The sequence below is a fragment of the Phytophthora cinnamomi genome (genome assembly GCF_018691715.1).
Source record: "Phytophthora cinnamomi strain GKB4 chromosome Unknown Contig13, whole genome shotgun sequence".
NCBI classification, from domain to species: domain Eukaryota; phylum Oomycota; class Peronosporomycetes; order Peronosporales; family Peronosporaceae; genus Phytophthora; species Phytophthora cinnamomi.
In genome coordinates this window covers 139,224-152,820 of record NW_027150946.1, presented here as the reverse complement: position 1 = coordinate 152,820, position 13,597 = coordinate 139,224, and the positions used below count along the sequence as shown (strand labels likewise).

General features: G+C 55.0%; 5 protein-coding genes across 5 annotated transcripts; 3 read left to right on the top strand and 2 right to left on the bottom strand.

The window, feature by feature from the left end:
• Positions 1 to 6,931: 6,931 nt before the first annotated feature.
• Positions 6,932 to 8,220, top strand: IUM83_19485 (uncharacterized protein; the record flags this gene model as incomplete). Its single annotated transcript, XM_067944536.1, has 2 exons — positions 6,932 to 7,049; positions 7,853 to 8,220. The coding sequence occupies 2 exons, from the start codon at positions 6,932 to 6,934 to the stop codon at positions 8,218 to 8,220; spliced, it is 486 nt and encodes a 161-aa protein (XP_067797761.1).
• Positions 8,221 to 8,256: 36 nt separating this feature from the next.
• On the top strand, positions 8,257 to 8,967 carry IUM83_19484 (Replication protein A 70 kDa DNA-binding subunit; the record flags this gene model as incomplete). Its single annotated transcript, XM_067944535.1, has 1 exon — positions 8,257 to 8,967. One exon carries the CDS (start codon positions 8,257 to 8,259, stop codon positions 8,965 to 8,967), a length of 711 nt encoding a protein of 236 aa, XP_067797760.1.
• A 732-nt stretch (positions 8,968 to 9,699) lies between these two features.
• IUM83_19483 (glyceraldehyde-3-phosphate dehydrogenase) lies at positions 9,700 to 10,765 on the top strand (the record flags this gene model as incomplete). The annotated part of the gene is made up of 2 exons (XM_067944534.1): positions 9,700 to 10,556; positions 10,759 to 10,765. 2 exons carry the CDS (start codon positions 9,700 to 9,702, stop codon positions 10,763 to 10,765), a joined length of 864 nt encoding a protein of 287 aa, XP_067797765.1.
• Positions 10,766 to 11,114: 349 nt separating this feature from the next.
• Positions 11,115 to 11,446, bottom strand: IUM83_19482 (uncharacterized protein; the record flags this gene model as incomplete). Its single annotated transcript, XM_067944533.1, has 2 exons — positions 11,115 to 11,291; positions 11,369 to 11,446. The coding sequence occupies 2 exons, from the start codon at positions 11,444 to 11,446 to the stop codon at positions 11,115 to 11,117; spliced, it is 255 nt and encodes an 84-aa protein (XP_067797764.1).
• Positions 11,447 to 12,283: 837 nt separating this feature from the next.
• On the bottom strand, positions 12,284 to 13,597 carry IUM83_19481 (myosin-like protein; the record flags this gene model as incomplete). The annotated part of the gene is made up of 1 exon (XM_067944532.1): positions 12,284 to 13,597. One exon carries the CDS (start codon positions 13,595 to 13,597, stop codon positions 12,284 to 12,286), a length of 1,314 nt encoding a protein of 437 aa, XP_067797763.1.

Here is a 13,597-nt window from a genome sequence, read left to right as displayed (position 1 = left end):
GCACGCAGCCGCCCCGACAATTCCATGTCCGAGCCCTCAAACGCCTTGCTCCCCAGAGTTTTCAGCAGCACGCCACAAGTGCCATCCTTGGCATAAGCAGCTTGGATCAGATCCGGAAGGAACGAAAATCACCGTCGTGAAGTAAGCTAGCTCATACTCCGACCTGCTCGACAGCGCGTCCGCGAGGACGTTCTGCCTGCCAGGCTTATACTTCATCTCGAAGTTGTATTCCGCTAAGAAGGTAAGCCACCTGGTCATTCTCTGCAAAACGTGAGGCGGTTGAATCGCAGTGCGTAACGGCGCGTGATCCATGTAGACCACGAACGAGTGAGAGCCCAAGCGGTGGACCCTGGACTTGAAGCATACTTCATCGCTAGTAGCTTTTTGTAAGGAACTGGGTAGTTCTTCTCAGCAGCCTTGAGTTGTCGAGACTCAACACGACCACATGCTCGCGCCCGCCGGCGTCTGCTTGTGACAGAGGGCAGCCGATGGGGAAGTCCGAGGCGTCACAAACCACATTAAACGGACGAGTGGGTTTGGCAACGGCATAGTGGACGCATGAAGCGGACTAGTTTTCATTGCTACAAACACATCTTGATGCCCAGCGTCCCAACGCCATTCTGTATCCTTCTTCAGGAGGTTAGACAACGGCTGAACCATCTCAGCATGGTTCTCGCTGTACTTGTGTAAGTAATTGGCGATGTGAAGCCACTTGCGAAGGTCCTTCTGGCTCACGGTAGCCGGCCAGTCCCAATGAATCACCCTCTCTTCCGCACCGAGGATTCACACGAATAAGTTGTACGTCAACATTGCATGCTCTCCAGCACCGCTCGCAGGTGCTCCACGTGGTTTTCCACGTCAGTATTATCGTGCTCCGCACGACTGTGGACGACGATATCGTCGAAGTACGTTTGTATGTGCGTCCGGTGATCTCTGAACAACTGTGTCACTATATGGCTGAACATGATGGGCATCAATAGCCACTCCGAGAGCATCCCGCTCGGGGTACGCACAGCCGTGAGAGGGATGTCACACGCTCTCATGAGCAATTGATAGAATCAATCGACCAAGTCGAGCGCACTGTACATATTGCAGCGCGCCATGTTGTTATGAAGAACGTCCATCCTAGGGATTGGCGTCTGCGCCGGAATGGTGGTAGCGTTGAGCTTGTTAAAAGCGTGCACGATACGCCACTTGCCATTTGGCTTACTGACACAGAACGTGGGCGTGGAGTGCGGAGACTTGCTCTCACGCACCATGCTTGCCTCGCGCTTCGCACGGAAGAACGCGTCAATGACGTCACACTGTTTCTTTGGTTGAGGCTAGTGCCTCGCCACTCAGTACTTAATCCCGTATTAAGGTCAATTTCGTAACGCACACTTCGGTCCGGAGGTAGCCCCAAGGCTGGCTCCTTTGAGACCACGTCTTCGTACTCCTTTACCACCAGATAGAAGAGGTCAGAAGGGTACGTCGGGATAGCGGATCCACTACATGCATTCAGCGCCTTCTTAGTGTCCTCGAGGGCAGCATCATCAAGAAGCGAGGACGCCGTCAGCTCATCGTCAGGCCGTATCACGACCACTTCGGCCAATTCGCCGGCCCTCAAGGCCTCGCCGAAGTCGGTCAAAGACATTTCGTCCAGCTCCAAGAGAGCATCGAGCGAGGGCAACGCGTCGAGACTGATGTCCACGTCGACGCTGCCCATCACTCCGTTCACAAGTGTGTAGATCTGCTCGCTCTGGTGTGGAGCACCCCCGCTCGACACACCATTCTCGACTCGTGCGAGTTCAGACGCCTTGCGCTTCGCAGCCAACGCGCGGTGCCGCTGCCTCCTCTACGCAGACGAGGTTCGTATCGAAGAGACCTTCGACTTCGCGCCTCTATCGGCGCCAGGTGTTGCCACCTCATTCAGCTCTGGAAGAGTTCCGGTGTCTTGGCAGACACCCAGCGAAGTGCTGCCCGATCCACAGCCTCCTTTCAGTGGATTGTGTGCCACTCCATAGTTTCTCGTCGTCATGCTGACCGCGCCGTCGCTGGCACGCAGCGAGGCGCCGCCCTCACGCGCGCTCCCGCTCAGCGGTATTGGTGCCGCTCCGCATCCATCAGCCAGGCATCGCCCATGCCTCATCGGTATCGTGCCGACAGTAGCACGCAGCGGTGTCTCGCCCTCCGAGCTAACGGAATTCGTGCCGTCCCATGTACAGTGACCGAGCCAAGCTCGGGACACTCCTTCTCAACACACTCAATCTCCATCAACTCGGAAACGCCGATATCTAGCATGTGGACCGCCTCGGTCCAATGCTCTCGCCAAACGCCCTTCTACTTCCTAGCAGAGGTGAGTTCATGTCTCGCCAAAGCTCCATCAGGAGAAGTGCGTAGCAACAAGCGACTTGGACCGCCAATATATCCAATGTTCGTGGCGCTCCAGCCACGCCATGCCAAGGATGAAATCGTATCTCGAAGCCAGGCCCAAGACCAGACAGCTTTCCACGCTGTTGAAGTCCACAAATTCACGCCCTGGTCCACCGGAATCTTAGGCACCGTGACCCAAGTGCCCGTCGCGAGACGAACAGTGGCGGTATCACCAACAGATGCTACCAGTGCAGCAGCATACAACTGACTATGGAACGTCGGGCGTAGTTAACCAACGTTCTTGAATCGATCAAAATCGTCCACGGCTTCTAGAAGCCTTTCACCGTCGCGTGGACCGCTAGCAAGCCCGGTTTGCACACACGTTATGTGTTAGAGAGTACGGTTATATTCGAGGTTAAGTCCTGTGGACCTCCACCTCTCCGAGGCTCAATAAAACTTAGTTCTTCACCCAGTAGGCCGCTCCGCGCCTACCGGGTCTTCTCGTTTCCCCGAGACGGGCCGGAGTGCTGACTCGAAGCAAGCTGTGGCTTGCCGAAGCCTGACGAAGATTACGCAGCCGGTAGTCGACTCACCAGTGACGAGTGTCATCACAGATGAAACATCTGAGGATACCCCGCCGTTGCTCAGTAGCTCGAAGCTCAGCTCCCTCAACTTCAAAATAACTGAGGTCCATGGGTTCCGGACCACGCGAAGAGTTAGCGTACGACCCATTCCACCCAAGTTATGACGACTTAAAATTGAGCCAGCGTTCAAAGCGATGTTCACAGCCTCTTCAAAAGAGTTGGGATGCACACGGAACACGTCCGTCCTGCAAACGCCAGTGCGTAGGCCCTTCATTAATACCATCACAGTGAATGCCTCGGGTAGAGGGGTAATAAGCGGTATGCCTGCAATAAGAGTCCTCGACTCCTGGGCATAATCCTTTTTACTCTGTCGAGTAGCCCGGAGACGTGGCACGTAATACGCCTGGTTAGGCGGGGCGAATACTCGCGACAGTTGGTGCTTTAACATGTCCCATGTCGGGAAGGCCACATCGACCGACGTCCCGAACGCTAGTGACCACTCTCTCGCTCGTCCAACGAGTTTCGAGATAGCTAGTGCCACACAATGCTGCTCCGTCCGGAGGATGGCTGATCTCATAGCAATTTCGACCTCTCGGGTCCACAACAAGAGGCTCTCTCCTTCCTTGCCCTCAAAGGTCTCCACGCTCACCATGAGCGGCATGAGTCTTGATCCACCGTCGGATGACGACGTGGACGCCGGGGGTGCCCCGGTCGCGGCCATCCTTGCTGAAGGTGATCCAGCAGAGCATTCTCGTAACTTGAGAATGCCTCGAGATGCGCGTTTACTGCGTCGAGGCCTTGCTGCGCAAGTTGCTTCACGCCCTCCGGGTCGAGCAAGGGCACAATCTTTTTAAGCGCTTCCTGCTGGTTCGGGGGCAAGCGGGCGAACGGCTCCATCCTCACAGAAGGTCGGTCTTTCCAGAATCAGGTATCGAATTGACTACAAATGTTACCAAGTTCAGCGAGACTGCCGCAGCTTTGCGTCAGAGGAAAACGGGTTAGACTCACCGAGTCTTAGCTAAGAATAGCGGTCGTTCTAATACCAGAACGACATACGAGTCCGTACACCCTACGGACTCCAAGAATCGACACAAGATTCTTCGAATGTTAATCCCAAAATGATTATATTTCTTTTGTCGTGGGGTAAATGTTTGGCGCTCACTATCTAGCATAATGAGCCCTAGTCTCTTGCATATCAATTTGCTGTAAAACCACCATTGATATTCCTACTGAATTATGTTAAGATATGGTCCCACAACTCCTATGTTTCTCACTCTGTAACCTCCAGAGCAAGCCTCAAGCCTGGTGTGTGGGTTATGGTGGCTTAAATCTCACTCTGTAACCTTCGGGTTATTCTCGTGTAACCGCGTTACAGTTATCATGTCTCTGTCTTGCAATAGTGTCTTATTAAAGACACGATTTCATCCGTATTGTATCTGTTGAATACACAGGCTGCATACAAAAGTACAGATAATGCGGAAGAAAGTGCAGGCTTCTGGAGACATTTCAGAGCAAGTAGCAAATGGAAATGTACCAAACACAATGTTATCCAATGTCCTTTTATACACCTTTTAAACATAAAAGTGCAAGAGACCGACTAGTCACCGTCAACGTTAAGGGCGCTTTGTGCTGGGGCGAAGTTTCACTTCTCTCTACATGGATGGATTCACCCGAGGAGCAGTCATCGCTAGCATTGCCACCGGTACGTTTCTTAGTCTATCGGGTTCGAATCTTGTGTTTGTTCCGTGATTGAAGAATCAATGAACCGTTTTTCCTATGTTTGTGCCAGATCTCAAAGCATGACATCGCCACGCCGTTGCTTGAGTGCTTCCCCTTGTTATAGAGAAACACTCGAGATGCCAGAGCATTGTTGGACGCCGTATTTAGCTTGCATTCGCCACAGAAGAAGGTTGTCTCGCCGCCACGTGCTTCTCCGTCCTTCTTGAGCACTGATCATACCTTGTAAGCACGTTAGCGGCGTTTTCTAGCCTGATTAGCACCTCCTAATCTCTACTCATCGGTCTGAACTGGGACATGCTTTGTGTTGGCTTCGTAGGTGCTCGTTGGAGCCCTTGGCACCGCAGCTGTTGCCACCAGCCCTCGGGCTGCAGCTGATACAGCTCCAGGTGAAGCTGCTTTAGGAACTGTATGTGTGACATCTTCGGGTTGTCATCGCGGACTTGATGGCAGTTGAGCACGAGGAAGGCATTGATAATAACGAGGTCTATCAGATCCAACAAACAGTGACTCGTAGTATTTCTTGTAACGCCTAGCAAGCTGCAGTGAGTATCCGTAGACACACATTGCATCAGACACGATAAACAAAAGTCTGTACAGAACACGATAAAAAACTTTCCTTTGTAGTCGTCGTTTATCGTGCAAGTTAAACACCTCCCATCAATATCTGATCGTCCTTCACGACCCTTGGGGCCATCTCTTCCCATGCCAGTGGGTTGCGCCGCACAATTCGGCCCTGCTTTGAGCTTCTTCCACTCGCCAGTACGTGGACGCCTTGATTGTACCACCACGGGATTGCCTTCATTTCAGGAACGTGATCTGATGTAGCCACGTCACAGGTATCTCGTTCGATATCTGATGGCCGCTTGTTAGACGTTCCGCCCATTTTTTATAGTTTTTTAGTCCCCCTCCACGCTGTTGAAGGAAACGCCGGTGTGATTGAAGCAGGTTTTGACCGAGTGTTGTGTCTGCATCTCGTTCCAGATGTCTTCTCCATTCCATAGCCTTCAACTGGCCCACCGCGTAGGCCCCCTTCCCCAGTGACTTCTTTGGACACTCGACAGCCTTCTGAATGATGGTTCGCTTGGCCTCGATCTTCATCCAAGCTCCCATGGGTTGCTGGTAGCTCCGGATATCCTCAAATGAAAGCGCGTTTCGCGCCGAATTTCAAGCCCTCCTTAAAATAATACTATAAATCAGGTAAAGGTCACTAGATAATCACATCGCCGGAAGTGAGAGCGAAATCTGTAGTGCACCCTTTTGAAGCAACTGAACGGGCAGAATCTGCGGCTGGTATCGGTAGCAAGGTTGGCTTATTCACTTGCACCTAGATGGCAAGATTTGATTTTTCGAAAGCGGTAAGCATCTCACCCTTATACAGCTTTCGTCTTTTTTGACAACGGCTCGTGTCTTCGATGGCGTTTGATCTTTCCGTTTCAAATCGAGGTTATTTTACATGCCAGTCGCGTTCATTGTGAAGCCAACAAATGTGCATTGTAGCGTAGTCACGAGCAGAGTCTCGGTGGCGACATGGTCAGGATGTTTTGACATAGTGTTGTAAAAAACAAGATAGTGTTGTCAAAACGTAAGAATCCGCGCGAAAAGGCAAGAATGACTTTTCACGCGGACATGGTTTTTGGAGAGGACATGCGTTTTAGGAGGGCACATTCGGAAACTTTACGCAAGCTTTCGGAAACTATACGCCAGCTGTCTCCTAAAGCCGCGCACTCACGCGCTGCGCGCAAACTTTATGAACTACGCATTAACTTATATAAGGGCGGACGTATGCAAACCAGTTCCTTCAGCATGCTGAAGGAACTTTGGCCGACTTATTGTGTCCGCCTGTTTGGAAGACGGGATATGCGTTCTTGTAGGCAGGAGTTTCTCCCGGGCAAGTTCAGGCGCCCAATGCCGTTTCGTCGACTACCAAATCTCGAAGCCGCTGATTTCGGACTGATTTCGGATCCGTCGCTGACAGAAATCCGTCCGAAATCCGCAGTGGCTCGCTTATGTAATCGATCTATATAGTGACCGAGTAGCAGCTGTGCAGGCGCGGCGTCTTCAGGGAGGGGCTGCACACCGGCCGGTGTGCAGCCCTCGCTGCAGATCTCCACCTCGTTGCCGAAGAGCGCGGGGCGGCTGGCGGCGGTCAACGGCAGAGCTGGAGTCCGGAGCAGATCCACGAGAGGTTAGTTGGGTCAATTGCGGCGGCAAAACGGACGGATGAGCGCATACATTGCAGCAGACCCATCGCCGAGATGTTGGTGAACGACTGGTGCCCGTGGTGGCCGCCGCTGCGCGGCCCGGAGGTCGACGTGGGCGCGCTGGAGCTCACTGAGCGCATGGGGGAAGACGACGCCTCGCTCATGGGGTCAGGTTTGACCGCGCACCGCTCCCATTGGTCGAGAATAAGTGTGCACGTATGTAAGAAAGGTCCGCACCATAAAAAGATGGGCAAACAGCTTCATCATGCTCTGTTGTCCAAGTTGGGGCTCAATTAAGTGACGGCCTTTATAGCCAACCACAGTCTCGTGGTTTGCTTTGGTTTGCTGCGTCTCACTGGGTTCGAATCACTTCGAACCAAACCACGAAACCGTTTCGAACCTGATTCATTGGTAATTTTGGTTCAAACCACTTCGAACCAAACCACGAAACCGTTTCGAACCTGATTCATTGGTAATTTTGGTTTTGTTTGTTTACTGAACCAAACCACGTGATTTGATTTGTTCTAGGCGTGAGGAAATCACGATAAACTTTTGGCTCGATAAAACCATCGGACTAGAAGTGTCACGTGTGGTTAAGGCTACTTTCTCGGTGGTAAATTGTCATCTGAATTTAGCTTCACACCTTTTCCAGGTCAAGTTCACAAAGAACAAGGCCAAGCTCACAAAGAACAAGGCCAAGCTCACAAAGAACAAAAGCAAATGCACTGGAACCCAAATCAAATGCACAATGTGCAAGTTCAAGTGCACAATCCTACTATATAGAATGTGCCGACTTTTATTATGTTGAGTAAGTGATCCAGCCGTAAGGATTCGCGCCACTGCCTGTCAAAGCAACCACGTTCAGCTCGGCGGTACTCCCTCCCTTCCACCAATCCTGCTTGTCCCTCCTAGATTCCGCCAATAGCTGAGATGCCTGCTTTATCCTTGGGTTCGCTCGCCTCGTGCGGTGGCCAGGGGTCTCACGCACGCTGGCCGTTGCCCACTTTGCAACCTTCTTCGTGAGTGTCATGCCTTCTCGCTACCACCGCTACGCGCTCGCTATCAAGCTTCGCATCCTGGACGCTGCTCGCACTGGAGGTGACTGGCAAGCAGTGGCTGAAGCCATCGGCGTCAACATCAACACTGCTCGCTCCTGGCTACGCCTGTTACTCTACAAGCTGTGCTGCTTTGCAAACCCATCGCGTGGAGGAAAACGGGCGCAAAAGATTACAGCTGATGGACTTGCCTTTCTCATGTCCAAGCTGGCGGTCGACCCTGATCTAACGCTTCGCCAGCTTGTGGACGAGCTAGAACGAGCCTGCTCCATCTCGGTCTGCGCGTAAACCGTGAAGAACCACCTGGATGCAAGTTTCAATACGATGAAGCAGTTCCTCAAGGAGCCTCAGTATATGAACACTGAGCAAAACAAAATCAAGCGCAGGGACTTCCTCGTCCGATTGCAACAGCTGCAGGCCGCTGGAAACTCCATTATCTACATGGACGAGATCAATTTTAATCTTTGGTCGTCCCGCACGCGTGGTCGTAGCATTCGTGGTCGTCGCGCTGTCAAGAAAGTGCTGGCAGGGGGTGGCCAAAATCTGCAGGTGATTGCCTATGGGGGCAAGGGTGGGGTTATTCACTACGAGACGAGGCTGGGCAGCAACAAGTACCTCCTCTCGAATGACTTCATTCGCAACACATTGCGAAAGTTCGCGGACGTGAGCATGGTGCTGCTAGACAATGCACCATGCGACGCCCGCGCAGAGGCCATCTTCGAGGAGCCGGAGTTTGAAGCAACTCTCCTACGTTTAGGCCCCTATTCACATGTGCTTAACCCGATTGAGAACGTGTTCTCAGGATTCAAGTCGGTTGTGAAGGACTTCATGACAGAGCGCCGGGCGGAGATCCTCGCTGTTCCGCCTGGTACAACGATGAAAGCGCACCGCCAACGCTTCCTGATCGAGGCTGTCGAAGCGCTCTTCCCCGCGTTGCGACCGCGCAGCTTTGTGCGTCATGCTACCGCCACACGCTCAGATTCCTCGTCAAAGTGGCAGCGCTCGAGGACATGCCAGTTGGCTGCTAACCAGTAGCAAGATACACGTACTGACAATTGCAAATATGTGAGGGTATTTGATTTGGAAGGTCTACTGTACTTGCTTGAATGCATTTGAACTTGCACATTGTGCATTTGATTTGGGTTCCGATGCATTTGTTTTTGTTCTTTGTGAACTTGACCTGGAAAAGGTGTAGTTCGAGGGCCGCCTAAAACTCCTAGTCATAGTCTCCTTGTATACATGGTCCACTGCTTCTACCATGTCAATCCTTCTCCAACTTCATACATGCATGGCCTTGATTTTTCTGCTGGCCTTCAATATAATACTCATGCATCGTGCGTTGGGGCTGCCTTCGTTCATCAGCTGGCGGGTAAGCTCGCACGCACCGTCTTGCCAGCACGTCATTCACGTGCTTGCTCACAAGAAGTGACTAGGCGTCAGCAGGCAACGTTGCCTCATGAACTTCATGGTCCAAACCTAGACGTCGAAGCCCCAACTTCACTCTACGGTGTCGGCCCTGCCCTGTCACACTGTGACAGGGCAGAGCCGATACTACTGTGACTCACTGTGAGTCTCACAGACCCGATGCGTGTCATTGACACGGTGTCAATGCGTGTCGGCTGATGAAGTCCATCATGAACATATCCAGGTCTGCCATCGGGGTCGACCAATACGTGTCCTGCTGCTCCTGCTCGACTGCAGAGGTCATTCTTTCATTTGCACGCTTCCGAGCACCGCATCCAAGTACCTCCCCTTCCTACTACAGTCATGCCTGAGCAAGTCGCCATCGGCATCAACGGCTTCGGCCGCATCGGCCGCCTCGTGTGCCGCGCCGCCATCGAGAACCCCAAGACAAAGGTGGTGGCCATCAACGACCCGTTCATGGACCTGGAGTACATGGCGTACCTGTTCAAGTACGACTCGACGCACGGCAAGTTCGACGGCTCCGTGGAGACGAAGGACGGCAACCTGGTGGTGAACGGCGAGGTGATCCACGTGTTCGCGGCGCGCAACCCGGCCGAGATCCCGTGGGGCAAGGCCGGCGCCACGTACGTGTGCGAGTCGACAGGCGTGTTCACGACGACGGAGAAGGCCAAGGCCCACATCGACGGTGGCTGCAAGAAGGTGGTGATCTCTGCGCCGCCCAAGGACGCCACGCCCATGTACGTGATGGGCGTGAACCACAAGGAGTACGACGGCTCGGCGCCCGTGGTGTCGAACGCGTCGTGCACGACGAACTGCCTGGCGCCGCTGGCCAAGGTGATCAACGACAAGTTCGGCATCGTGGAGGGTCTGATGACGGCTGTGCACGCGACGACGGCGTCGCAGCTTCCCGTGGACGGCCCTGCGAAGGGCGGCAAGGACTGGCGCGGCGGCCGTGGCTGCGGCCAGAACATCATCCCGTCGTCGACGGGCGCCGCCAAGGCCGTGGGCAAGGTGCTGCCGGTGCTGAACGGCAAGGTGACGGGCATGTCATTCCGCGTGCCGACACCCGACGTGTCGGTGGTGGACCTGACGTGCCGTCTGGAGAAGCCTGCGTCGATGGACGCGATCAAGGCCGCCGTGAAGGCCGCGTCGGAGGGCGAGCTGGCCGGCATCCTCGGCTACACGGAGGACCAGGTGGTGTCGAACGATTTCCTGCACGACAAGCACTCGAGCACGTTCGACGCGGACGCGTGCATTGCTCTTAACGACACGTTCGTGAAGCTGGTGTCGTGGTACGACAACGAGTGGGGCTACTCGAACCGCCTCGTGGACCTGGTGCTGCACATGGCTACCATCGACAACTAAGCTGAAGCGTGCGTGTAGTTCACGCACTTGATGTAGTGAGTAAATCGAGTCGCGAATTTGCCAGATTCGCGTCATAGTACGCGTGCATGCGAGGAGTGTGCGTTGCCGACAAAGCGCTGGCGAGACGATTTTGTAGCCGTGTTTGATGTTGACGCGGCCACATTTTGGGTTTTATAATACATTGGGATTGCCTCAATGAGTTGTGATGCTATGCGTTCAAGGTGAACGGGTACAACAGACAGACGCTGGTGCACGTATGCTGTACGGCGGTCTCACTGGGTTGAGAACGCCAAGCTAAGTGCAAACACAAATGTGACGTCCGGTGTGCTTCATGCATTTCGTTTCATGAATTGAGTTTCGGACGCTTTACAGTCGATGGACTCGCACACAAATCATTCACTTCTGGTGGTGGGCACTGCCCACTCGGCACTATTCAAATCCGGTGCAGTGCAGTCTGATGCAGCGCTGTATGCTCCGTTTTCCTCGAACGACGCTTTCGTGAAGCTGGCATCGTGGTGTGGGGCTACTCTGAGTTCGAGTCGAACCACCTCGTGGACCTGGTACATGTACTGCACATGAGCACATCCACAACTAAGCGTTCATATGCTACATATCCATGATGTACTGAATAGATCGACGTGCCCACCAAGATGCGTAGTGTAGCGCGCGTGCCACGCAAGGAGTGTGCGTTACCGTTGCTGCCGTGCCCGTTGTTGGGCAACATCGCTTTGATTTCAAAGTAGTGTCCGCACTGGGAATGCAACGTTCATTTTCGCCTACGCTTAGCAGCACGCCCTGTAAAGAAAACTTGAGTTCTGGGCCCTAACCAGGTTGACTGCGAAGTGTAGGTTACACATGGACTCGCTTGGGTCACAGGAGCGCTCTACGCCGGCTTACAAAAGCTGTGCACTGCAATAACACACAGCACCACGCAGACAAGCGACGACGGTCGTTCGGACGGGCGGACATGTCTCCGGAGGAGTAGTCGGCAAAACTTGAGCGGATCCCCTTGAACCCAGCGCAGGTGCTCACTCGAGTCGCCTTGCGCTGTGATATCCTACCAGCCTCTACAAATCTAGAGCAGGCTTTCTGCATGGATACCGTGTCGGCAAAATTCGGAGATGATGATGGCGTTGTGACGTGGCGCGCGGCGACATCCGCGGACCGCGCGACACCTACAATCCAGCGGCTCGAGTCCGGCTAGCATGAATCTCAATCGGCGGCTGGGCGGAGAATTTGTCGCCGCCTCCTCGTTCTCATTCGCCTGTTTGGCTGCACCCGCAACGCGAACGTTCGTCGTGATAAAATACTGAAAAGGTTCTTGTGTATAATGTGGTCTTATCACCGACGCCAAGCATGTACTGCTTCGTACATGAAGAAAAAATACCTGTAGATGCGCGTTCCATTCGTCTGGAAGAGCTTCTTGGGGGGAGAGTCGAATGCCTACCTCTATAATAACAGCGCCGCCGTCGGGAGCAAAAGCGTAGGCGAAAAAAAATGAGAGAGAGCGAGAGGGCACAAGGAGACAACAAGAAGCTCACGCCAGCGACGGACGTCCAGGTTATGCCGTCTCGCTGTGCGCTCGGGACCCGTAGGCGGCGTTGTTGTTCATCTGCAGGTCGCCCTCCGTGCAGATCTCGTAGCACATGTTGCACACACGGGTGTTGGCCGATCCCTTCTCGGCCTTGTTCTTCTTGCCGCGGCGGAGCGCCGGGAACGGCAGCTTCTTGGCGCGCACGTGGCACGCCGAGCAGGCGGAGCACAACACGCGGCCGCACATGCGGCAGTGGTGTCTGCGCGCGCCCAGACTGCCGACCTTCTTGTGGCACTCCATGCACTCCGGCCGCTCGCTGTCGGGTACCCACACGGGTGGGTGGGCCACTTTGGCCATGAGCATCTTGAGCTGCGCCTTGTCCACCTTGTCGAAGACCGTCTTGCCGGACTCGTCCTTGAGGTCCAGCCTGGCGCCGTGGCGCACGAGCCGAGTGGCGACCTGGAGCAGGCCCTTGTCCAGCGCGACGTGCAGGATCGTGGACTTGTCCACGGGCGCGTTGGCGTTCGCACGGTGCTGCAGCAGGATCTCCGTCATGGTCGGGTCGTCCCTCGTGACCGTGAGGATGTGCACGCCCAGCGGCGTCTGGTTGCGCATGTTGAGGAAGTTGACGTCGGCGCCGCACTCGAGCAGCAGCTTGGTCATGCGGCGCGACTTGGCCGCGGCCAGGTGCAGCGCCGTGTTGCGGCGGTTGTCGGCCACGTTCACGATGGAGCCGCGCAGCTGCGGCATGAGCAGGGCCTGCACCACGTCGAGGTGGCCGCCGCGGATGGCGAAGTGCAGCGCCGTCTGGCCGAACATGGGGTCGCGCCGCAGGATGTCCGTGCCGGCCTGGATCACCAGCGCGTTCACGAGCACGATGTCTCCGGCGCGGGCCGCCTGCAGCAGCGGCGTGAGGCCGTCGGGCGTCGTGCCCATGGAGGACCTGTGGTTCATGCTGCTGCTGTTGCTGTTGTAGGCGCGGCGGTAGCTGTCGTCCATGCGCATGAGCGCGTTGCCCATCTCCGTCTGGCGGCCGCCGCTGTTCGAGCCCGAGCCGTGGGCCGAGCCCGGCTCGCCGTAGCCGTTGCCCGGCATGAGGCTGTCGCGGAACGTGCTCTCGCGCATGTTGATCATCTCCTGCACGTCGAAGCTGCTGGCCTGCTGCACGCGGCGGTAGTCCAGCGCGTCCGGGGCCGAGACGGGCGGTGCGTCCGCGTCCTCCTCGTCGCCCATGGAGTAGGCGGCGCTGCTGGTGCTGCGGCTGTTGGTGCTGCTGTGCGCGTACTTGGGGTCCGCGTAGTCGGCGCGGAGGTCGTCGATGTCCACTTCGGCGGAGGGCAT